At 39.1% G+C, this 20,265-nt stretch overlaps 1 protein-coding gene across 7 annotated transcripts in view; it reads left to right on the top strand.

Annotated features, from left to right (window-relative positions):
* Positions 1–20,265, top strand: part of MEF2A (myocyte enhancer factor 2A) — a 78,031-nt gene that overhangs the window by 32,562 nt on the left and 25,204 nt on the right. For 2 of the 7 annotated variants that reach the window (XM_052672578.1, XM_052672575.1), the window contains exons 3-4: positions 1,024–1,227; positions 17,166–17,315. In XM_052672578.1, the coding sequence (XP_052528538.1) occupies positions 1,024–1,227; positions 17,166–17,315 (354 nt within the window). Of the gene's footprint in view, positions 1–1,023; positions 1,228–16,968; positions 17,101–17,165; positions 17,316–20,265 lie in introns of all 7 variants that reach the window. The other 5 variants (XM_052672577.1, XM_052672580.1, XM_052672576.1 and 2 more) reach the window with 3 other exon arrangements.

The following is a 20,265-nucleotide window of genomic DNA, read 5'->3' as shown; positions in this document are numbered from 1 at the left end:
AAAAAGATCTCAGAACATTAGCTTGGTAGTATATTAAGTTTTTATATATATATATATATATATATATATATATATATATATATATATATATATGTATATATATATATATATATATTTATATATAATTATATATATATATATATATTTATATATATATATATAAGTTAGTATATTACCTTTTGGAGGTACTAAAATGCACTGAACATCCTTTAAAGAAAATTGTTCTTAGCATTAGACCTGTACTTGATTTGACTTGATATCAAATACATTGATACTCCTACATCCTTAACCAACTGAAATCCTGTGAAAGGGCGTGCTTTTAAGTCCTTTTTTCCATAGCTGCTGGTGATTTTTGTAAGGATTTGTCTCTGCCTTTTCCCATTTGGCCAATACTCTTCTGTGTTGGTCTGTAATTTACTTTCCCACAAGCAACAGTTTTAAGAGGACAGAGTGGTTGTTTCATGATGTTCCCAATTGGCAGAAAACAGCTTGGGAGTGTAAGTGAAGCTGATAACATGGTATGATAGTAGCCAAGTAAGAATATTTCTTAGCTCCCTTTCTTACCATACTGTACAGTACTGTACAGTACTGTACAGTGACTGTGTTGCTTCCATTAGTACTGCACGTTTGCTCATTTGGTAGAACTAAGGTTGTGAGTAGCTGTAAAGCTGGGGCAAGCTAATTCTAAACATCACAGAAGAAAGGACCTTAATACCTGGAAAGCTGGTGTTGGTTGTGCAGAAGGAAACATAGTTAGGGGATTACTACAGACTTTAACTCTTCTTGGTGTACACTGGAGGAAGAGCTGGGTGGGAAATACTGTTTAGCTTGGTTAAATATAGAGTAAGTGACACCCAAATATGATAGGCAATTCTTAAGCTTCTACGCATGTTCAGTTATGCTGCTTGTTAGCAGCAATGGATAGCTGAGGCTCAGCTGGTATATTTCTTGAATGCTTGATTGTAGTCCTTCACAACATTGCTATTTGGAAAAAAATAATAGATATCTATTTTTTTTCTCTAGGTCACCTTTACGAAGAGGAAGTTTGGATTAATGAAGAAGGCGTATGAGTTGAGTGTACTCTGTGACTGTGAAATAGCACTCATCATTTTTAACAGCTCTAACAAACTCTTTCAGTATGCCAGCACTGATATGGACAAAGTTCTACTTAAATACACAGAATACAACGAGCCCCATGAAAGCAGAACCAACTCAGATATCGTTGAGGTAACAATCTGAATAGTTGAGCTGTGTTCTTATCTCATTAACACTTTGAATATGGAGCAATATATAGTATTTTAAGATATTTTAACTAACTATTTATTAACTTTATCATAAAACATCAACTGCTGTTTTCAGTCTGTTTTTTTTTGTGAGGGGAAAAGTCACTTTTATATCTGTGTTGTCAACCCATCTGCCCTCCACCTCCTGCCTGTTATTTTGGTAGCTTGTTTGATTTAAATCACATTTGATAATGGAAATAGAAGCATGGAAGATTGTTTTTTACTGAAAAGGAGCAGGGGGCTGGGGGGAAGGGGTGGATGATTCTAAGACTTCATGGGGGAAAAAAACAACCAAACAATTGAGTGGAGAGTATATCTAGAGAGTGGAGCTCACCTTAAACATAATTACAACTTGCCCCTCCTCTTTTCACTTACCAGTTCAGTGTTGCACACAAATCGGCTGAGGACTTTGCTTCTTGTTGAGCCAAAAGAAAGAAGTTAATCTGTGGAGGAAATTGACTTTATTAGTTGTTGTCCAATTACTTTGTATGTCAGTTAAAATATAGTAAAATGCACACAGCTTTTGCCATCATTAAATAGCATGAGTATATCATAGCTTCTGTTTTTATTGTGCTTATACTTTCAGTATAGACTCAGGTGTTTTTTTTCAGTATGTAGTTTCTAAACTAGGTACCATCGAAATCAGGGATTCTTTTTGTGGTTTGAGCCTTTCTCAGCTGTAGCTGAGTTTCAGAGGAGTCGTGTCTGCAGTAGTCCTATAAATGAACCAAAGCAGGTGTCTGACATTTAAATTCCAGAGCTGTCTTCCAAACAAATGCCTTGCCTGTAAGGAATGGTTTGGGAATAATGGGTTTAGCCTTGTATAGCTGAACAACTGTATAGTCAGGGGATTACAAGTACAGGGAGGATACCATCTGATCTTTTAAAAAAAGTTTTCAAACAAAAATCAGTTTGAGAAAAATCAGAAATGAACAAATGCCTTCTTCCTTTCTGAGAAGATTATTTGCTATTTTGTTATCTGCCTTTTGTGATCAGGAAGATACCAGCCCAACATCTGTCCTCAGCTGTGCGTACAATTGAGAGGGATAACATAAGCTGTGAAGAGTTCAGGAATGTTACTTCATTGTTGGATTAGTATAAGTAAGGGTTAACCAACCAGAGAAGAGGAAGATAAAAACCTGATTCTTTCAAGATGAGCCTGTGACAGACACAGATTTGAGAGGTGCAGGCAGACTGATGTTTGTTCTGCAGGCCTCACTGTGCTGTGGCTCATGGGAACAATTCTTCACATCTTCAGGGAGAACCTCTTTGAAAATCATTTCTGTGCCAGGCTACTTGTGTACATGTGTATTTTTTTCCAAACTGATGTCAAATGTTTGACCCCTGGCAGCTGCATAGAGAAGTGCAATCAGTACTCAAGTGCATATATCGTTTCTATTCTGGGGGAATATGCAAGGGCTCATCTACAGATTCCTTATAACATTGCTTCTGTAGGTTTATTGTGTTATTCCATGATATTTGAGATATTACTGTAGTTGAAGAATGAGAGTTTGAATTAGAAATGCCTCTCTCCAAAATGCATCTGTTCACTCTCTGATCTTGTCCTAGATAGGAAAGAATAGAAATAAATATGAAGTTCTTCAGTCTGAGAGAGGAGTCAAATCTTAGCTCCAGATTCTTAGAAATGTTCTGAAAGGTAACACAAAGGGGCTTCTTTTTGTTGTGCCTACTCAGAAATACATTTATAGCCTATACATATCACAGAAGAACTTACTAAACCAATTCAGAATAATTAGTTATAGCTGATGTGTGTCTGGTTAACATTTAGTAGTTCCTTTATGTCCTTGAACATGACAGGTAATGTTTGTTGTGTTCTAGCCTCACTGCAAAACTAGTCTTCACCCACTGGGAATGACAGGAGTTTGGTTGCTGTGGTAGAGAAGGAAGTTAATGTGATGCAGGCCAGTTACTTATTTTCAGCACTGTGTGGATGGCAGTATTGTGAGTGATTAAATGGAATCGATGAGACATCTTCCCCTTGTGGTTGCCTCCTGTTCAATGTTGGCATAGGAATTGCTTTGATATGCCCAGAGCTTGGTATCTTCTTGCTGCTGGAACGTTTGTGTGAAAACATAGTAGGAGGGTGAGCACTGATGTCTTAAGTGAACACTAGATTATTTTTTTTAATGTGTTCCCTGCACCCTTATGTCTTTCATTATGCGTGGTACTGTAGATACAAATGCTCTGTTGTTGTCATATACCAGTTCTGTTGGTCCTTCCATGGTTTTTGCTTTGACTTTTTTTCTTTGATAGCTTGGTAGAGGTATGAGGAATATTTTTTTCAGCTGTTGTGGCAGAATCATAGACATTTGAATAGCTGGAATGGGAAGTCTGTGTTTTATTATAAGTTGGGTTTTCTGACTATCAGCAGTTTACCTGAGGATGGTTCATTCATTGCCATTTGATGATTCTAAAATAAGGGAAATAATGTTGTAACAGATACCCTTCAAAGCTGATTAATGTCTAGTTTGTAGGACATATTTGATGTAAAGGAAAGCAAGGCAATGAACAAGCAGTTAAACTCCATCCTAATTCGTAGGAGATGTTGATGATTATTGGTCTTGATCCTTGTGGTTCTGTGCTACTCAGGATACTCTGTGATTATTGCAGATTGTTTAGAGCACGTGTCCAGTTTTTGGGTTGCCTAGGCCACACTGAGTGAAGAGGAATTGGCTTGGGCTGCATATAAAATATATAAATAATGTATACAAATGAAAAACTCCTTTTACTTTTCATATTTTTATTAAAACATAAAAAAGAGGGCAGCAGAAACATGAAGCTACTGGGTTGGATGCACACAGTGGGTAATCCTTCTGGGTTGTGTCCTTCTGTCCCTCAAGAGGGCCTCATAAAGCAGTGTCTCTACCCTCTTTTCCAGTGCAGGAGTCAGGGTTGAAGACAGGCTCTTCTTGCTTTATCAGCTTGACTTCTGTTTTTCTCTCTTTGGCATTTTGATGTTCCTTGAGTGATGCAGCAAACCAGGGTTAATTTAACTTACACTGGGCTGTGTTGGCTTTGTATGTCCTATTGTATCAACTCATCAAACTGAAATGATACAATTTTAAGAAGTCTTCTGAAAAATGACCTGTTTTCCCATTTGCCATCTGTGCCCATGAGAATTTTGGATAGCGTCAGTGATCCTCTGCACTGTGTAGCTTTGCTGTTATATGGTGAAGTGCAGTGTAAGGCTTAGGCTGTACACCAGGTTGACAGCAGTCCTTGAAATATGCAATGATTTGATTAACAACAACAACAAAAAGAAGTATTAAAAGCAACCTGTCCTAAGCTACATCATGTAATTACTGTAAATGTGCACTTTCTTGTGAAAAGACTGCAGTATTGGAATAGTTGTGGGTTCGGGGTAACTTAGAGCAAGCTCTGAATGTTTAACTAAATATCTTAGCATGGGAAATGCTCACTCAAATAGAAAGTAATGTCTGCCATGACTTGGTGTGATAGTGGTCATGTCATATTTTCAATAGAAGTGAAGCAGAATGCAGGTTCAGTGTACCTGCTGCTACTTAGAGTAGTGTAAATATGCCACGTCAGTCTTGCAGAAGCTGTGTTCAGTGCATTGTCTTGCATTATAATACCAAACTGGAATTCCTGTTTCACTGCCTCTTCACAAAATGCTAATGATGAGCTATTGTAGGAGCAATCCATGTTCTCTAGTCACAGACATGCTTAGTGTCAGGGATTTGATTGTCAGATCATAGTTGGAGTATGTGCGTAGAGCTCATCTGCACTTGTAGAGCCTGCAGCATAAAGAAGCAGATGTATCTCCGCAGCCAGATGGAGCATATGCCAAGAGACACGTGTGGAGAGCATAAACAGAAAAGCTGGTGTTGAAATGCTGTGTTTATAAACCTAAAGCTTTTTTTTTTTTATTTTTAATCCAGTTCTCTCCACCTACCCAGCATTGCTTCTTTTCCAGGCTTTTGATGAGCAATGTGTTTTTTGAACTGTTCTTGTTGTCTCATATAGAGCAGCAGTTTAACCTTGAACACTGTTGTATTTTGGTAGCACCTTTCATTTGGTTCATAGTTTCTTTTAAAATTTGGGTGAACTTGGTGTTAAAATGAAGATCTGAGAATTACATGTAAATATACATGACTGCACATACGCAGATGCAAAATTAGATGAAAAACACCTTCAATTAATTGATCTTATTTCCTTTCTTGATAGTTTTCACACTTTGCTGTATACCTGACGTGTAGGTATCTAGATATGTATTTGGCACGTAATTTGGGCTTCCGTATTTTGGCATTAAAAGCTAAGAATGAAGATGCTGCAAATTGAATGAGTTCCTTCAGAAATGTTTTCCTTTGAAGTGTTTCATAAGAGAAGTTACATGGTAAATTTTTAAAAAGGAAGAGAAGAAAACGCTCTCCAGCTAGCTTCCTTGGCAAATGGAAACTGATGGCTAAGGGGGGTTAAATTTCAAAATTTACAGCCTTTTAAAAGGAAGATAGTGCTGAGAAGTGATACCTTGAATGTTGAATTACACGCGTTGTCGATTGTAGGAAGACTGACAGTGCTCGGTTAGTTTATACCACTTCCCATTCCTTCATATCTGACAGATGGAGAGCTGCCAGAAGTGGGCTAAAGTAAATTTACCTGAAGTAAACAAAACAAAAAAAAACCCCAAGGTATGGGGCAAGGAGGATGAGAAGCTGTGAATAAATGCCAGTGCTCTGAATATTGCTGTCATGTGTTGCTATTGTTTGGAGCACTTGTTTTGGTCTCCACATAACTTTGACCGCACTGTAGCAGCAACTGGTAAGCATTTAAAAGAATTAAGGAGCTTCAAAATGGTTTCAGTTGAGTGAGGAAATGGCTTGATAAACTGTTCAGGATGCTGAGGAAATGTAGGCATTATTGGACCTGATTTGCTAAACAATTATGTAAATGTAATTATACTGCATAAATAACATTTTGAATTCTTTGAGGCGGCACACAAATGCCTCTGAGACATCTTAAATCTCAAGGAGGATTTCTGTATGGTGAAGGACTAAATTACTCTTAGCTTTCCTTAAAGAGAGAAAATGCATAAAAGCTGAAGTGCTTTGGAAGAGGAATGACTGTGAAACTTGCATATATGAAAGTCTTTGTATGGTGACTTGAGTCTATTTCTCTGTAGTGGAAGCATCCACTGTAAACCTGACTTGTAAGCAGGGTACGCTTTGGGGTTTCATTTTCCACACGGGGTTCAGGAAGAAGCACATTCTTGGAAACGTTTTCAGTGCTGCCAATGTACCAAATGCTGTGAGTGCAGGGACAGAGGATAGCTGTGTTTTCTGTGCTGAGCAGACAGTTGCTGCCTACCAGCGGGTGTTGTTCTCTTGCTTTCATTGCCACCTCCCATATTTGGGAAATGAAGTTCAGCACTTAATCCCAAAAGTCTTTCTTTTTTTTTTTACTTGCTTGTTCTCAGGGTTTGTCTATCTTGCATCTGATCGACTTGTTCTGCTTTAAAAGTAAAATATTCTCTTCGTTCTTTGTTAGCTCTGCGGACGTTGCTTTGGGCATCCTGGTGAACAACACTGACATAATTAAAAAAAAATAAATAGAAAAGACAGACTCTCAGTGACTTTAAGAAAGCTGACAGTGCTGCAGAAAAGTTTTTGTTCCCAGTTAATGTCATTTTGTTTCTGGCAATTCTTTATATATTAGACATGAAGGAAGTGGGTTAGGCTTAACTTCTTACAGAAGTTTTGGCTCGCCACCAAATAACCTAAAACTCTGCTTTCCTTGTGTCTAAACCAATGATTAAGCTTAGTTCTACAGGGTTAAAAGAAGTACGTTTTGTTTCAGTCTCAATACAAAGCTAGTGTGCTTGAGCATAAATAATATATAACTAATGTGCACTGCTTACTGGATTTCCTTTTTTAAGGTCAGCGATTGAAATCTTAGGAGGTATTTTAGTATCAACTGTGAATTGTATTCTTCCTGATTTTATTTGGTTAGTATATACAGTGTAGCTTGATTGAAAATCTGAAGAGCAGCTGTGTTGAAATGGCATCTGGAAAAATTCTAAGGTGTTTTGGATGTTTGCAAATAACCTGAGAATATTCAGGGAAGTTCCAGTTATGAGAGTTCTTTTTTGGTGTTGCTGTTGATGGTGTTGTTTCCCAGCTGCTTTGCAGTGTGTTAGAAGAACATTTTTGTTTCTATAACATACGCAGGGCAGGCACACAATGCCCAGATCACACAGCGCTGCACTAGAAATGCATATCAAAGATCAGCTGTTGGTCGTGGTGTTCTGGTGACATTGTGTTAAGTGGGATTGGAGTTTCCCTCCAAGAAAACCAGCAACTTCTTACTCCTCACTGATACTGGAGTTCAAGCAGGCAATCATACAAAGATATAATTATCTTCCTTGTATTAACAAGTTCTTCAAGCTTTGCTGGTCTGATTTATTCTGCAGCCTGTGTGCTGTTGCAAGATTTGGAATTTTACACTGACAGTTAGAAGAGCATATTTTTACTTTGCGATTTTCCAACTGGGGACCATGGCATCTGTTAATCGAGAGTGAATTTGGGCAAGCTGTACTTGCAAAGTACAGATCCCAGAACATTGCATCTTCTGGAACTACAACAAGGTTAAAAACTAATCTTTCTGAAGGTACTCCTGATTTCAGTGGAGAGTTAAAGTAAGCCTGGGTTTTGACTTTCAAGCTCATGAATGTAGTGGTTTGATAATGTCTTCTGCCTCTGAATTAACCACCTTTCAGAAGGGGCAGCAGAAATGCCAATGTCTTAGTCACTGGTGTTCAGCAGTGTTGTAGCACTCAGAGGAAGGAGTGTGTCTGCTGTAGGACACTTCACTACCAATTTTCTTTTGGAGTTCAGTTTCTAATACACAGTGTTTTAGTGATTTTCATGTTTGGACCTTAAACTGATGTTGTTTCTGCAGTAGAGGGCTGAGAGATGCTGACTTCCAAGAAAAATTGGTCTAGGTCTTCAGTCTTTCATATAACCTCCCTGTTGCGTACCCCAGCATGTAGGTGTGATGAAGAAATTGTAGTCATGTGATGGAGATTGTGGCTTGCTGTCACAAAGCCAGGTGTTTTGCTAATAGCAGTGTGGCCCATCTAAGCTGTAATGTTCTCAGCTCATCTGAACAGGAGGCTTGCTATTCGTTCTTTCAGCTGGTGTGTTCTGCTCGGTAACTTTCCTGTATCAGCTGTGCAGATACTTCATTTGTGGTGGTACAGACCTATGACCTTTTTGCATCCCTACCCCCCCCCTTTTCAGGTTTCTGGTTTGATAATACTAAATTATCTGAAGTGTGCCAAGAGTTTGAAATGCTTTCTGTTATCCTTTCTACTTCTGAAGTTATAAGGAGAAATAGCACATGAAATGCTTGAAGTGGCAATCTGGCATTATTGCATAGGCCAGTTGACTGTAAGAATCCCACTTCCATTCTTTTTATATCAATGAATTGTAATGAGAGTTAGATTTTTCTTAGCGAACCACTGAGCAAGTTTAGCAAGCAGAATAGCAAATAATATTTTTACGAAAGAATTTCTGAAAGATCATGAAGTGTGTTATGCAGCTGAGTTGTTAGATTGGACAACTTTTCATGCTCCATATGGCTTATCTGCAATGTGCTGTTGCTGGAAGGAGGCATTCAGTCCGATGCTACTGTTGCTGATTTCATGTTTTAACCATTTTATATTTATGGAAAGGTACACATGGGAGGATGTGTGTGTACGTATACATCCTGTCAGTTAGTAAGGACTGAAAACAACATTTATGTACCGTAAAATACAGGTGGGTGCTCTTTTGAACTGTCTTATGGGTAGAACTGTACTCTTACTATTGCTTTTGTTTGTTGAAAAGATTATAGAATATGTTTAATTTGTGAGTTACTGAATTGTTTCTGCTTCTTGAATATGTACGTAGGTTTGCTTTGTCCTTTGTTTTTAGTGATAAGATTGACTTAGATGGTCAATTGATTACTCTCTAATTGAAAATTCTAGTTGAAGGTGCTTTCTGTACTTCAAGTAAAAGGAAAAACTGCTCAGTAATATATGATTTAATGATCAATTAAGTTGTATAGAAAGTGAAACAAAGACAAATGTGTCAAGTGTCAGAGCTTGGCTTCGTTTTCTCTGAGGAAACGGCATTGTCAGTACTGCTGGATTACTGACCATTTTAAGCCCCAAGAAATTCACTTGGGAATGAACAGTGCAGCTGCTTGTGTGGGTCACTAACTGCATTGGGAAGCCCACAGCTTACTGAAAGTTTCTCAAAAATTGTAAGTAGGAGAGCAGCACTTCCTTCATCACTACTCCCATGCATTGTATGATATTCTGAAGTGGATCTTACAGAAGATAAAACTGTTCTGCAGTAATTGCTGGTGGTTTATCTATTTAAAATAACATTTCACAGCAAAGATGGTTCAAGCTAGAAGTCTGAAAACCTTTTGTATGTGTTATTTTATATAAACGAGAGTTTGAATCCTGAGTGCCATCTTTATCATATCTTGGAGGAATTTGACAGCTAGCTTTCATGTTTGGCAAGCTAAGGATGCGTGTTAAAATTTGCCAGATACTGGAAGTGCTCCAGCATTTGAAACAAGACCCTGTCTTTTCTGAGAGTGGAATATAACAAGGACACTGATAAAAATTTCAAGTCATGAACATTCAGCATCTGTAAATGATTGAATACCTTTGCCTAAAACTGAACTTAGCAGAGCATTACCTAAAGGGCTCTCCCTCTTGTTTTATGGCCACCATTCCGCACGCTTCTCAGTTCTGCTTGTTTTTGCTTTTTAACCACAAAGTAAGTAATACTAAACGTTTTCCTAACATAACATTTGGCTGAGGAGTATAATAATTGTGGCAGAACTTATCAAGATGCGCTGTGCTCACAGTTCTTATTATCTAGATATCTTTAGATATCTTTGCAAAACATCAATTATTTACTTATTTTTTTTCCATCTTGTATTACTACTACTCATTGAGCACAAGCATGGAAAGCAGTATGTAACTTAGCCCAAAGCTCTGACTTAATATACCTCAGTTAGGTTGAGGAGCCCACCAGAAAGCTTGGTGGGACCTTGTTCATTGGGAAGTTAAGCTGTCCAAGTTGCCTAGCTGTGCAAATGTCCATCATAATCTGATTTAACCTTTTATGCATTGCACTGAAGTTTTGAGAACTGGGCACTGCGTGCTCTATAGCTTTACTCTGCTATTTTGCTTCATATGTGTACTTGTGGCTATGACTAGAATGCAAAATTCTGACTGCTAGCATAGGAAAATGCAAAGTGTCTGGCAGGGATAGTGAAAAGAAAAGCATTGGGCTGAACCTAAGCAGCCTTTTAACTCACGGGGAAGGAAAACAGCTTCATGATGACATCTGCAGATGCTTAGTAGTTAAAGTTGAGCATATTAATAGAACCTGTGGAAAATCTACAAAATCTGTAAACAGTGCATGAAATCCAGTCCACATTACTTAAAAAAACAGAAATTAAAGCCTACAGAAATAGCGTTGATGAGCTTCCTACACAAAACACTGTTACTAAGATGAGTTATGTGTTTTTCTCTGGCTGCTCGCTTGCACTGCTTGTAAACTTTGGTCCTGCTGTATTTTAGACAGCAGCAGAATTTATGCATCTGATATTGCAGGGTCAAGCTTGGCATTTATGGAGCCATGTCGTTACTTGGGAGAAAAGAAACAGAAACGATGCTGCTTCTGAGACTGAAGTGACCTGCAGGAAGCTTAGAAACTATAAATAGCTTCCTGTTACTAAAAATGCTCCTCATAATAAGGGAGAAATGATGTATGTAGGGGATGAAGCGCAGTGCTATTATTCGGGGTGATAGGAGTGAAATGTTCTGTGTTATAATGGAAGAAATTCAGCCTAGTTTTTAGCACGTAACACGGAGCAAATAACAAAGGGATCGTCGTGCTTTCATTGTGACATTTTGCTGTGTGTCAGCGCTGCAGCCATACGTGTAGTTCTCTGCTCTGTGGGAAGGGGGGTGAACTGCCTGAAAGGAATTTGCCCTTTTTTTCCTCCCGCTGATGTTTCACATAATAAGAATGAAAACTGGGTGGGAGTCCGGGGCTGTGAGTGCCGTGTTTTTCTTTTTCCTTTGTGTAGGAATATCTCAGAAAAAGGTGGGGTTTTTGAGGAGGATGTTGTTATCAGTGGTGGATTCAGACAGTGGTCTACAGCTGCCAGAAAGGCTGGGCCAGTACCGCTGCATACTTGGTATCTCTGGTGCTCAGCCCCTGCATTGGTGCACCAGCTCATTCCTGCTATGAGCACTGGCAACAAACAAAAGTAAGTTGTAGCATAGCCGAGGAGAACTCTCCATCGTTTTAGTGCAGAAGAAAATGGCTTCCTGCAGGCTCCAGCAGAAGTCTGAGTTGGCTTAATACTTTTGTCTAGGATAGTGCACTTTCTGTGGCAGTCACTTGTTGATGTCATTGTATCAAGTGTGCCCTGGGACATTTCAGTGATTCCATTAATCTTGGACAAACGACTGCAAAGCATGATCTCTGTAATTTTCTGCAGAGGTGGAACAGGAGGCTGATCCTAAAGGATATGCTACAGCTGAGTAGCTCAGTTATCCTTGGATCTCTCTCTTATGATTTTATTGGTTTTTGAACCTCAGTAGGAAAGACATTAATGCAACTTGGGCAAACACTACTGGTATCTATGTTTCGTTGTTGTGAAGCTCCAGGTGTACAGTGTTGTGCCTCTGGATCTCGTGGTTATTCCCATCGCAGGTGGCGGAGTTTTGCTCAGTCCCCTCTGCCCTGCAAAGGCACTGTGTGAGTGCGTGACGGTCACATTGTGAATGAGAAGCCTTTGGAATTTGATGCAGCAGCATCTTCTCTCTCTCTGCTATTGCATGGCTGCTCTCCGGAGCATCAGGACACTGTTCAGTTGGTTATCCTTTGATAACCATGGTGTACATGCTTACTAAGGCAGCAGTAATATTTAGAAGTGCTAGTGGTGTCTCTTCCATTACTTCATGCCTAAGGAATACTTACACTTGGATTTTTTATTATTTTTTTTTTTTTAAGTGTTTATTCCAACTTTGTACTGCCTCACATCTTTTCCAAGCCCAGTCTGGAACAGCAGAAACAGAGCTAGCCACTGTTTTTATCTGGAAGGGTTGCCTTTTCTAAAGGAAATAAAATCTTTTTCATTTCAGTCTTAGTAAAATTTTGGAAATGTTTTTTCTCATGCTTTCAGATGAAACCAAAAAAACAACCCAGCACCAGCAGAAATTGCAGAAATTGAGCTTGTATCTTGATTCGGAGCAGTGCTGGTAGCAACAACCTTTTCCCAACTTGTATATAACATCAGTAGGCTATGAGAACCGAACAGCGAGGACTTTGAATGAGCTAACATTCCTGCTTCATAATGCACTTTACATTTCATGTCCTCCTACTTTTGCCTTTTAAGGCAAAAAAAAATATTATTTCCTGAGGTTACAGTGAACACAAGCAAGTCCTCTACAGTTGTGCCAAGAGAGCTGGTGAGGAGCCCAGATGACTGCTATCAGCATTCTTGCCCTTTTAACCATGTGAGAGCACAAAACAAGCTGCTTGTGCTTTTTAACCATTAGCAACACATCCTTCCAGAGTTGGACACAAAGCCTGTTATCTTTCCTGCAGAGGAGGACGGTTGGATGTTGTCATTTAACTCTGCCTCGGGTAGCAGTAATCTGTACCTGGCAGTTCTGTTTCTGCTTTCCAGAACTGCTGATGACCAGTATTTTGAGCCAGTAAGTTTGTGTGACAGAAGATAGTTACACTGTGCTGGTTTAATATCATCCTTGCTTCCTCGTGGGTCACACCATACATAGCTATCGTATTTCTGTTCCCTTTGCACTAGCAATTAAAGTAGAATGTGTCGAATTGCAGAGAGAAACTAATTATTTGTCGCTTGTTTTGTGAGAAGGTCTCCTGTTCTTTAAATGCTTCTTGCACAGGCAAAATGCAGTGCAATTAAAATGACTGTGCAATATGTAGGGAAGGTCAGGAGAACAGTGTGCCGTGTGCTTGAGTAGTACTTCAGTCCTCCATAACTAGCCCAGCCTTTCTCATACAGCATTTACCAAACTCTGCCGTTCAATAAACAGACCAAAACATATATTAATATAAAATAATAATTTTGTTTATCTCAGTCTTACACAGTGCCACGAAGAGTCTAAAGCTTCTGGGCCATTCTGCAGTATGTGAGTTACCACAGCTGCCAGGAGCGTTTGTGTAGTGACTTCACACGTAGCAGCGACGTCGCTTGGTTCTTTTTAAAAGGATTTCATACCTGCTGTGGTTCCTCTCAGCACTTGCTTTAGCGATTTTCTGAGAAAAATCAATTCTTTCCTCAGTTAGCTCATCGGGTCTAACATCAAAGCTGCAGCGTGTCAGTCACTGAGGACACAGTGCAGCACATTGGCAAACATGCTGGAACAATTGCCAGTAGTTTTGGATAAGTCTTAGAGGAAGTGGAAAGTAATACAGATTAACTCCAAAAGCTACACATTGCCTTAAATCATCTGGAAAATAAGACTTAACACAAGAAGGCAATTGGAGTGAGCATTGAATAGCAAAACTTGGAAGTCAGTGTTCTTTTTTCCCTCTAGTAAGAAAGTTTGTTCTGTATTAGCCTCAACTGCAAGAACTCTCTTTTTTTTTTTTTTTTTGACTACAAAAATGTTTGTGTATCATGGCAGAAAAATTAAACTGTTAGAGGAATTTCTTTCATTTTCAGAGTTTGTGAAATTTGGATCTTTATTTGTCTCGGAAATGACGCAGAATCATAGAATGGTTGGGTTGGAAGGGGCTGTAAGGATCACCCAGCCATCCCCATCATGAGCTGGCTGCCCCCATCAGCTCAGGCTGTTCAGGGCCCCATCCAGCCCAGCCTTGGGTACCTCCAGGGATGGAGCACACACAGCTATCTGGGCAGCAGTGCCAGCGCCTCACCCCCCTCTGAGTAATGAATTTCCACCTGACCTCTACCCTAAATCTCCCTTCTTTTAGTTTAAAGCCATTCCCCCTTGTGTCCCGTTGCTTAACAAAGCATTGATAAACAAAGCTCCTTCAAGTGCTGGAAGGACAAAGGTATGCCGAGTTATTTACAGTCATGGAGAAACGACAGAATGTAGCTATAGCTGTAAGATCCACGAAGGGTGAGGTTAGCCCTCGGAGTGGAATTCAGCTCTGTCCCATGGCCCTGTTCCCAGCAGCCGTCCCTGTGCTCCGTGGGCAGGGCCCCTTATCGCACCGCGCTGTGCTGCGTAGGCTTCGCCTGGCTCTGTGAACAGCTGACAGCATTCCTCTTGTTAGTACAGCCGTGAAGCAGGAAGGTTTCACCGTTCTGTTATGGCGCAGTGATAAAGTAGCAGTCTTTTTATGGTTAGGTCCTCAAAGTGACAGTGCGTGTTTCAGCGATAAAGAGACAGAGCTCGGGATATCAGACCCAGACATATTATCTGTAACAGCACACCGTGCCTTAAATCCTTCCACAATGACAGGAACCCCATCTGGAGTGAAGGTTTCCAGAATCTTAACCGGGAGATACTGAGCATTTTCCTTCCTCATGAGTCAAACGGAGTTAACCCCATTGTTATCGAAAATAAAAATAGCTGCTGGCCCAGAGGAAGGATGCCTTTCTGTATTTTCTGAGCCCGTTCCTTTGTATTGGAGCTGTGAGCATATCATCAGGCCCATCCCTGAGGATGAGTCTCAGCGTTACACTCACATTTTCACTTAGTTGTTTTATAAAAAGGGGCATTAATGAAAGTCCCATGCTGCAATACTTACAGTTGCACTAACCTCTTAGGAGCTAGACAGAAGTTCAGCACTGTCTGCTGTGCATTTCTTGCAAATTCTTTCTATAAAATACCTAAACACAGCTTCTAAATGTCTTGCACACTGTGCTGAGCACCCTGTTAAGTACCTATTTGGGTTCTATTTCAAGCATTCCGTGGGTTGCAGGGGTTAAGCACAATGCAGATTACACAGTGTCAACATTTTCCCTACTGATATCAAAGTGTAGAGAACTGGCAGCCTGACTTGTCAGGAAGGACTGGGAGGGATAGCGGGCTCCGACCTTGAGCAGCCAGCCCTTGTATGGCCACATCCATATCCGTGCCCAGCGGATTGGCTGGCGGGGTGGGATCAGGGCGCAAGCGGGGCTGGAGGGAGCTCCACCTGTTCCCCATGTGCTGCTTCAGTGGTGGCATTTTTGTGGGAGTTCCAGGGACGGCGTGGGACACCGGGAGCCGGCCGAGAAACCCGAGAGGGGAATTACAGCTTGTGGTGACCTGTGATATTAAAGAATTTCAGAGAACGCAATTGGATTTTAGTGCTGCTTAGAAGCTGAAGTAGAAGTAGGGAGTGTTTTGCACATGTATAAATAGTAAGAGAGTTTTGTGTAATTTTTATTGTGCTAGATAGTGCTTGAATAAAAAATGAATGCCTTAAACGAACCTTTTTTAAACACGTAATGTTCAGTATGCTATGGAAGTGTAGCTTCTACCCGAAAGTGAATTTCTTTCTGTTGCTGAGAATGTCGACATGTGGATTTCAGTTTTTTTAGGGTCTTTGGGTGTAAAGTTAATAAAACTTGTATGCCTTGTCAGCAAAAGAAAGCACCACCTCTCTGCCCCTGTGGTCCCACTGTTGGCTCATGTAGACCTGTTGAAAAATGTGTATTGCTTTCCTCTTGTAACCCGTCTTTATGATTTTTATTTATGATTTTTCTGTGGGTAGCATTTTAAATTGTAGTTTGTTAGAAATGAGAACATGTAATGAGAATTTTGATTGTGAAGTAGATGAAAAAGAGAAAAAAAAGGACTGCAAACATATCAAATGGATCTTTGAATTGTTTGCTCGCAAGAGCTGCAGGTTCACATCCTTCCTCAGCAGCTTATTCGTAGTGCCTGCATTGTAGACGTGCTCTGTTTCTGGGGGATGTTGATGCAAGAGTTCCACCAGCAAACAGGAAGTACCCCACAAAGCAGTCACATCAAGTTAGAGTAAAGGAGTCTGAAAAAGCTTATATTTAGCAAACTAAGTCATGTTACAGAGGGATTATGTCATTTCTTTTTATACTTTTTACACTTCTTGTTACCATGCAGGATGACTGCAGTGCAGGAAAATCCTGCCTTTGTAAGCCAGTGAGACCAAGTGTTACATATATTCATGAAATGCAGTAGCTACATTCAGATGAGAACTGTTAGTCGTTGTATCGCTCGACTTCAAACCATATGCTTTTAAAAATATAAGGGATGCTGAAATCAACTTATTAAAGATCCAATAAAGACTAAGATGTTTTTTAATTACCGGTGAGGACATTAACTCCTTTGCCATAGGCTGACTGTTGAAGGTCTGTCAGGCAACTGTCCCCTATCTGCCGGTGTCTGAAACCAGTTTGGTGTAGAGCACTGGAGAGATGGAATGATTTTAGGTTCAAACTGCCCATGAGATGGCCCCTTGGGAGTCTATGCCTCTGACTGAACCTTTTCTGTTGGTGTACTATGCCACTATTTTGAAAGACTTAGCTTGTCTATTGATTTTTGTCTGTGAAAATTTCTTGTAGTTTCAGTGGCTCTGAATGATTCGGTAGTATACAAAAGATCTTGGCAAGTTAGTATGATCTGTATGTGAATTTTCCAATTGTATTTCAGACCTTAAGAAAGAAAGGCCTTAATGGTTGTGAGAGCCCTGATGCTGACGATTACTTTGAGCACAGTCCACTATCGGAGGACAGATTCAGCAAACTAAATGAAGATAGTGATTTTATTTTCAAGCGAGGCCCTGTAAGTACTTTTATTTTATCTCTACTTTTTATTTGTTGATCCTTTTTATTAACTTCATTATTTAGGCTCTGAACAAGAAGGAACACAGAGGGTGCGACAGCCCGGACCCTGACACTTCATATGTGCTCACGCCACATACAGAAGAAAAATATAAAAAAATAAATGAAGAGTTTGATAATATGATGCGGAATCATAAAATCGCAGTGAGTACTAAAGTATGGTTTGTGCTTATATTACATGCATGAGAGTTTTCGCAGGTGTTGCTTACCGCTGTAAAGACAAGAGGCTGTATTGGTTTGGAAAGGGAAATGTGTATTTTCATGAGGTAAAATAAGGTATTGATACCCGCTCTTGATAATTACATTTTTTTCATAAGGAGTAGGAAAGAAAGAAATTGTGTCTCCAGCTTCTCAATTATGCACACAGATTTTTTCATGCTGTGTGGATGTGAAGTAACGTTTCTAAATTTCAGGACCTTAGCTTCCTTGCCTAAAATATTCTAAAAAGACAGATTTCATTATGGGATATAAAAATCTTACAGTCCTTCTTCTATCTGATAAAGATTTTACAATATGTTACAATTAGAGTTGGCCCTTTCTATTACCAAATCAATTGACTCAATTGACTTTATTTTCCTGAAGGCAAGATTTAGGCGTTTAGATGTTTCAAAATGACAGTGGGATCCTCAGAAAGATTGGTATCTTGTTGAAGGCACGTTCAGCCAGAGAGCATGGACACCAGAAGAGCTTTTGAAAATTTTGTAATGAGCATCTAACTCAAATATTTATCACTTGCTGTAAGTCACTAAATTGCTGTAGGAAGATATTGTCACCAATCCCATAGTGCGATCAGAGCATCGTTTCCATTTTATTATTATATAATTAAGAAATGAGCCCCATGTGTTTACAGGGCAGGTTCATGTCCATGTTCTCATGAGTTTTGTATGTGCTCTTTAATTTATGAGTGCAAGGTAAAAAGATTCAGTGGAGTACTCTTAGATGAGAATTATTGGGCTCTAGAACTGAAGAACTTTGGGGTTAACAGTAACGGAAATTTTGCATGATCTTCTCAGAGGTGTGATGCTAAGTTTCCACCTACAAGAGCAGTTAGCATTGAGTGTTACAGGTGGAGTATCTTCTGAGAAAAGTCATATGGGGCTCTGCCACGATCTTTGCATTTTTTATCATTGTCTAGTTGTAGCAATTAAAATTGAGTAGGTTAATCAGCATAGATCCTGGCGTAAATGAAGAGTGTGTCCCCACAGGACTGCTAATAGTGAAAATGATTTAATTGATCACAGCAATAGAACCATCTCTGGGAAAAGAGCAGCAAACTGGCAGTCTGACACCCAGAATCCATTCTTCTTGCAAATTCTTTATGCTTGAATGTAGCCAATGTCTTTTATTCCTTCTTTGTTTTGATGTTTTTGCTACCTGTGTTTCTGTATCGAAACATCTTTAGGCCTCATCTATTAGTATGATATGGTTAAATTGCTCTCCATTGATGTTTTGTGGTCTTCCTGAGCGACTTAAGTTTTCTGTGTGGGCATCAATGTAAATAAAAAGGGAACGTTAATTTTTAGCTCTGTAGTTCTGTATTTATAGTTTAAATTATACCTGTTGTGGTTTTGTTTCCAGTACTTCTGGATCTTGGATAAGAATGTAGCTTCTTTTATTCTAGTGCCCTTATTACTATTGAAAGATAGAAATGAGGCAGAGTGAAGAATTCAGTCAAAACCAAATGCATACCATAGATGGACAGATGCTGTTGTCCATCTGCCTTGTAAGGAGTGGGGGAAGCTGTCATTCATAGATTCTATATTGAGAAACCTATGGAAAAAATGTTCAAAAATGTTCTTACTGTTAACTTCTAAGCATTGTTTTAAGCACACTTCAGCTATTTCAAGTTTAGTTTGAGTTAATGGAAAGCATGCTATTTAAAAGCATCCTTTTTTAATAGATAATAAACAGTTTCTTGAAGTAGTTTCCCGTGAAGACAAGTATCAGTGCAGCTTGTCGTTACTTAGATGCTGTGAATGATTTGCTAGCATTACATTGCTGTGCTTCGTTACTTCTTGCTTCCATCTGTGCCAAAAAATGATAATTATTCTGAGGAATGCTTCAGCATGGAAGCTGTCATTAGTTCTCACTAGTAAGAGGTTTTGCTTTTTGCATAAAATGTATTATGGTCTGTACATCAGTGTAGAATTACTGTTGTATTTCAGATGATATCAAATTATCAGTTAGAAGTGTCATTCTGTGTAAATTTTAAGCTGCATATGACAAAGTACATCTCTTAAATATACTTGCTAGGTCATGAGCGTGTGTCATCTTCAGCTGACCTCTAAACTGCCAACCTCTGTCAACAAATTCTACTGAATTTTTATTCTTAAGCTGTACCTGTCATAGATTTGTTGCAGTTACTCTGAGAGTTGTGAAAGAAAATAGTGCCTTTTGTTTCAGAAACGCAACACTGTCAAAGGATAGGAATGAGACAAAGGCCAAACAAGTTAGTCATAACCAAATGAGCGCCATAGATGGGCAGGCATTTAAACTTTTGAGTCAAATAGTTGTTGAATAACAAACATATATATACTGTGGAATAATAGTTGCCTTTTGAATAGTGCTGTGAGAATTGGAATCAAATTAAAAATAAAAAGGGGAAAACATTTACACAGCAAGAAAATGGAGTGGTTATGCAAGCAGAGTTTTGCAGAACACGTCTCAGAAAACGACAATCAAAGTTGGTTAAATTCAAATTACTGAAGTTTGTAAATTTATGAACTTATGAATTTTTGGCGTGTTGAAAAAAGGTTTTAGGAATTAGTAGCAATATTTTGGCAAGATTGTTAGTAGCAAATGTTATTACTAATTGATTCTTTTTTGTCTTATAACTTTTTACAATGTGCATGTTTATGCTTACATTTTGAAGATGTAACAGTTTGTCGATTCATCAACATATTTATCTTGTTATGGCTTTGTAATAATCCAAATTAACTGGTGAATTTATTGTATTTCTGAGCTATATGAATATCTTCAGGTTTTTGTATGTTAATTTCCTCTCAGTGTTTTGATAAGTTTATGAGTAATTCTTCTGGAACTGTATTTTTGACGTATTATAATTCAACACCAGACTGCAACAAATGGATGTTTTCAGATTGTATGA

The sequence above is a fragment of the Tympanuchus pallidicinctus genome, unplaced genomic scaffold (assembly GCF_026119805.1).
Source record: "Tympanuchus pallidicinctus isolate F22 unplaced genomic scaffold, pur_lepc_1.0 scaffold12, whole genome shotgun sequence".
NCBI classification, from domain to species: domain Eukaryota; kingdom Metazoa; phylum Chordata; class Aves; order Galliformes; family Phasianidae; genus Tympanuchus; species Tympanuchus pallidicinctus.
This window is presented reverse-complemented; position numbering and strand designations above follow the sequence as displayed.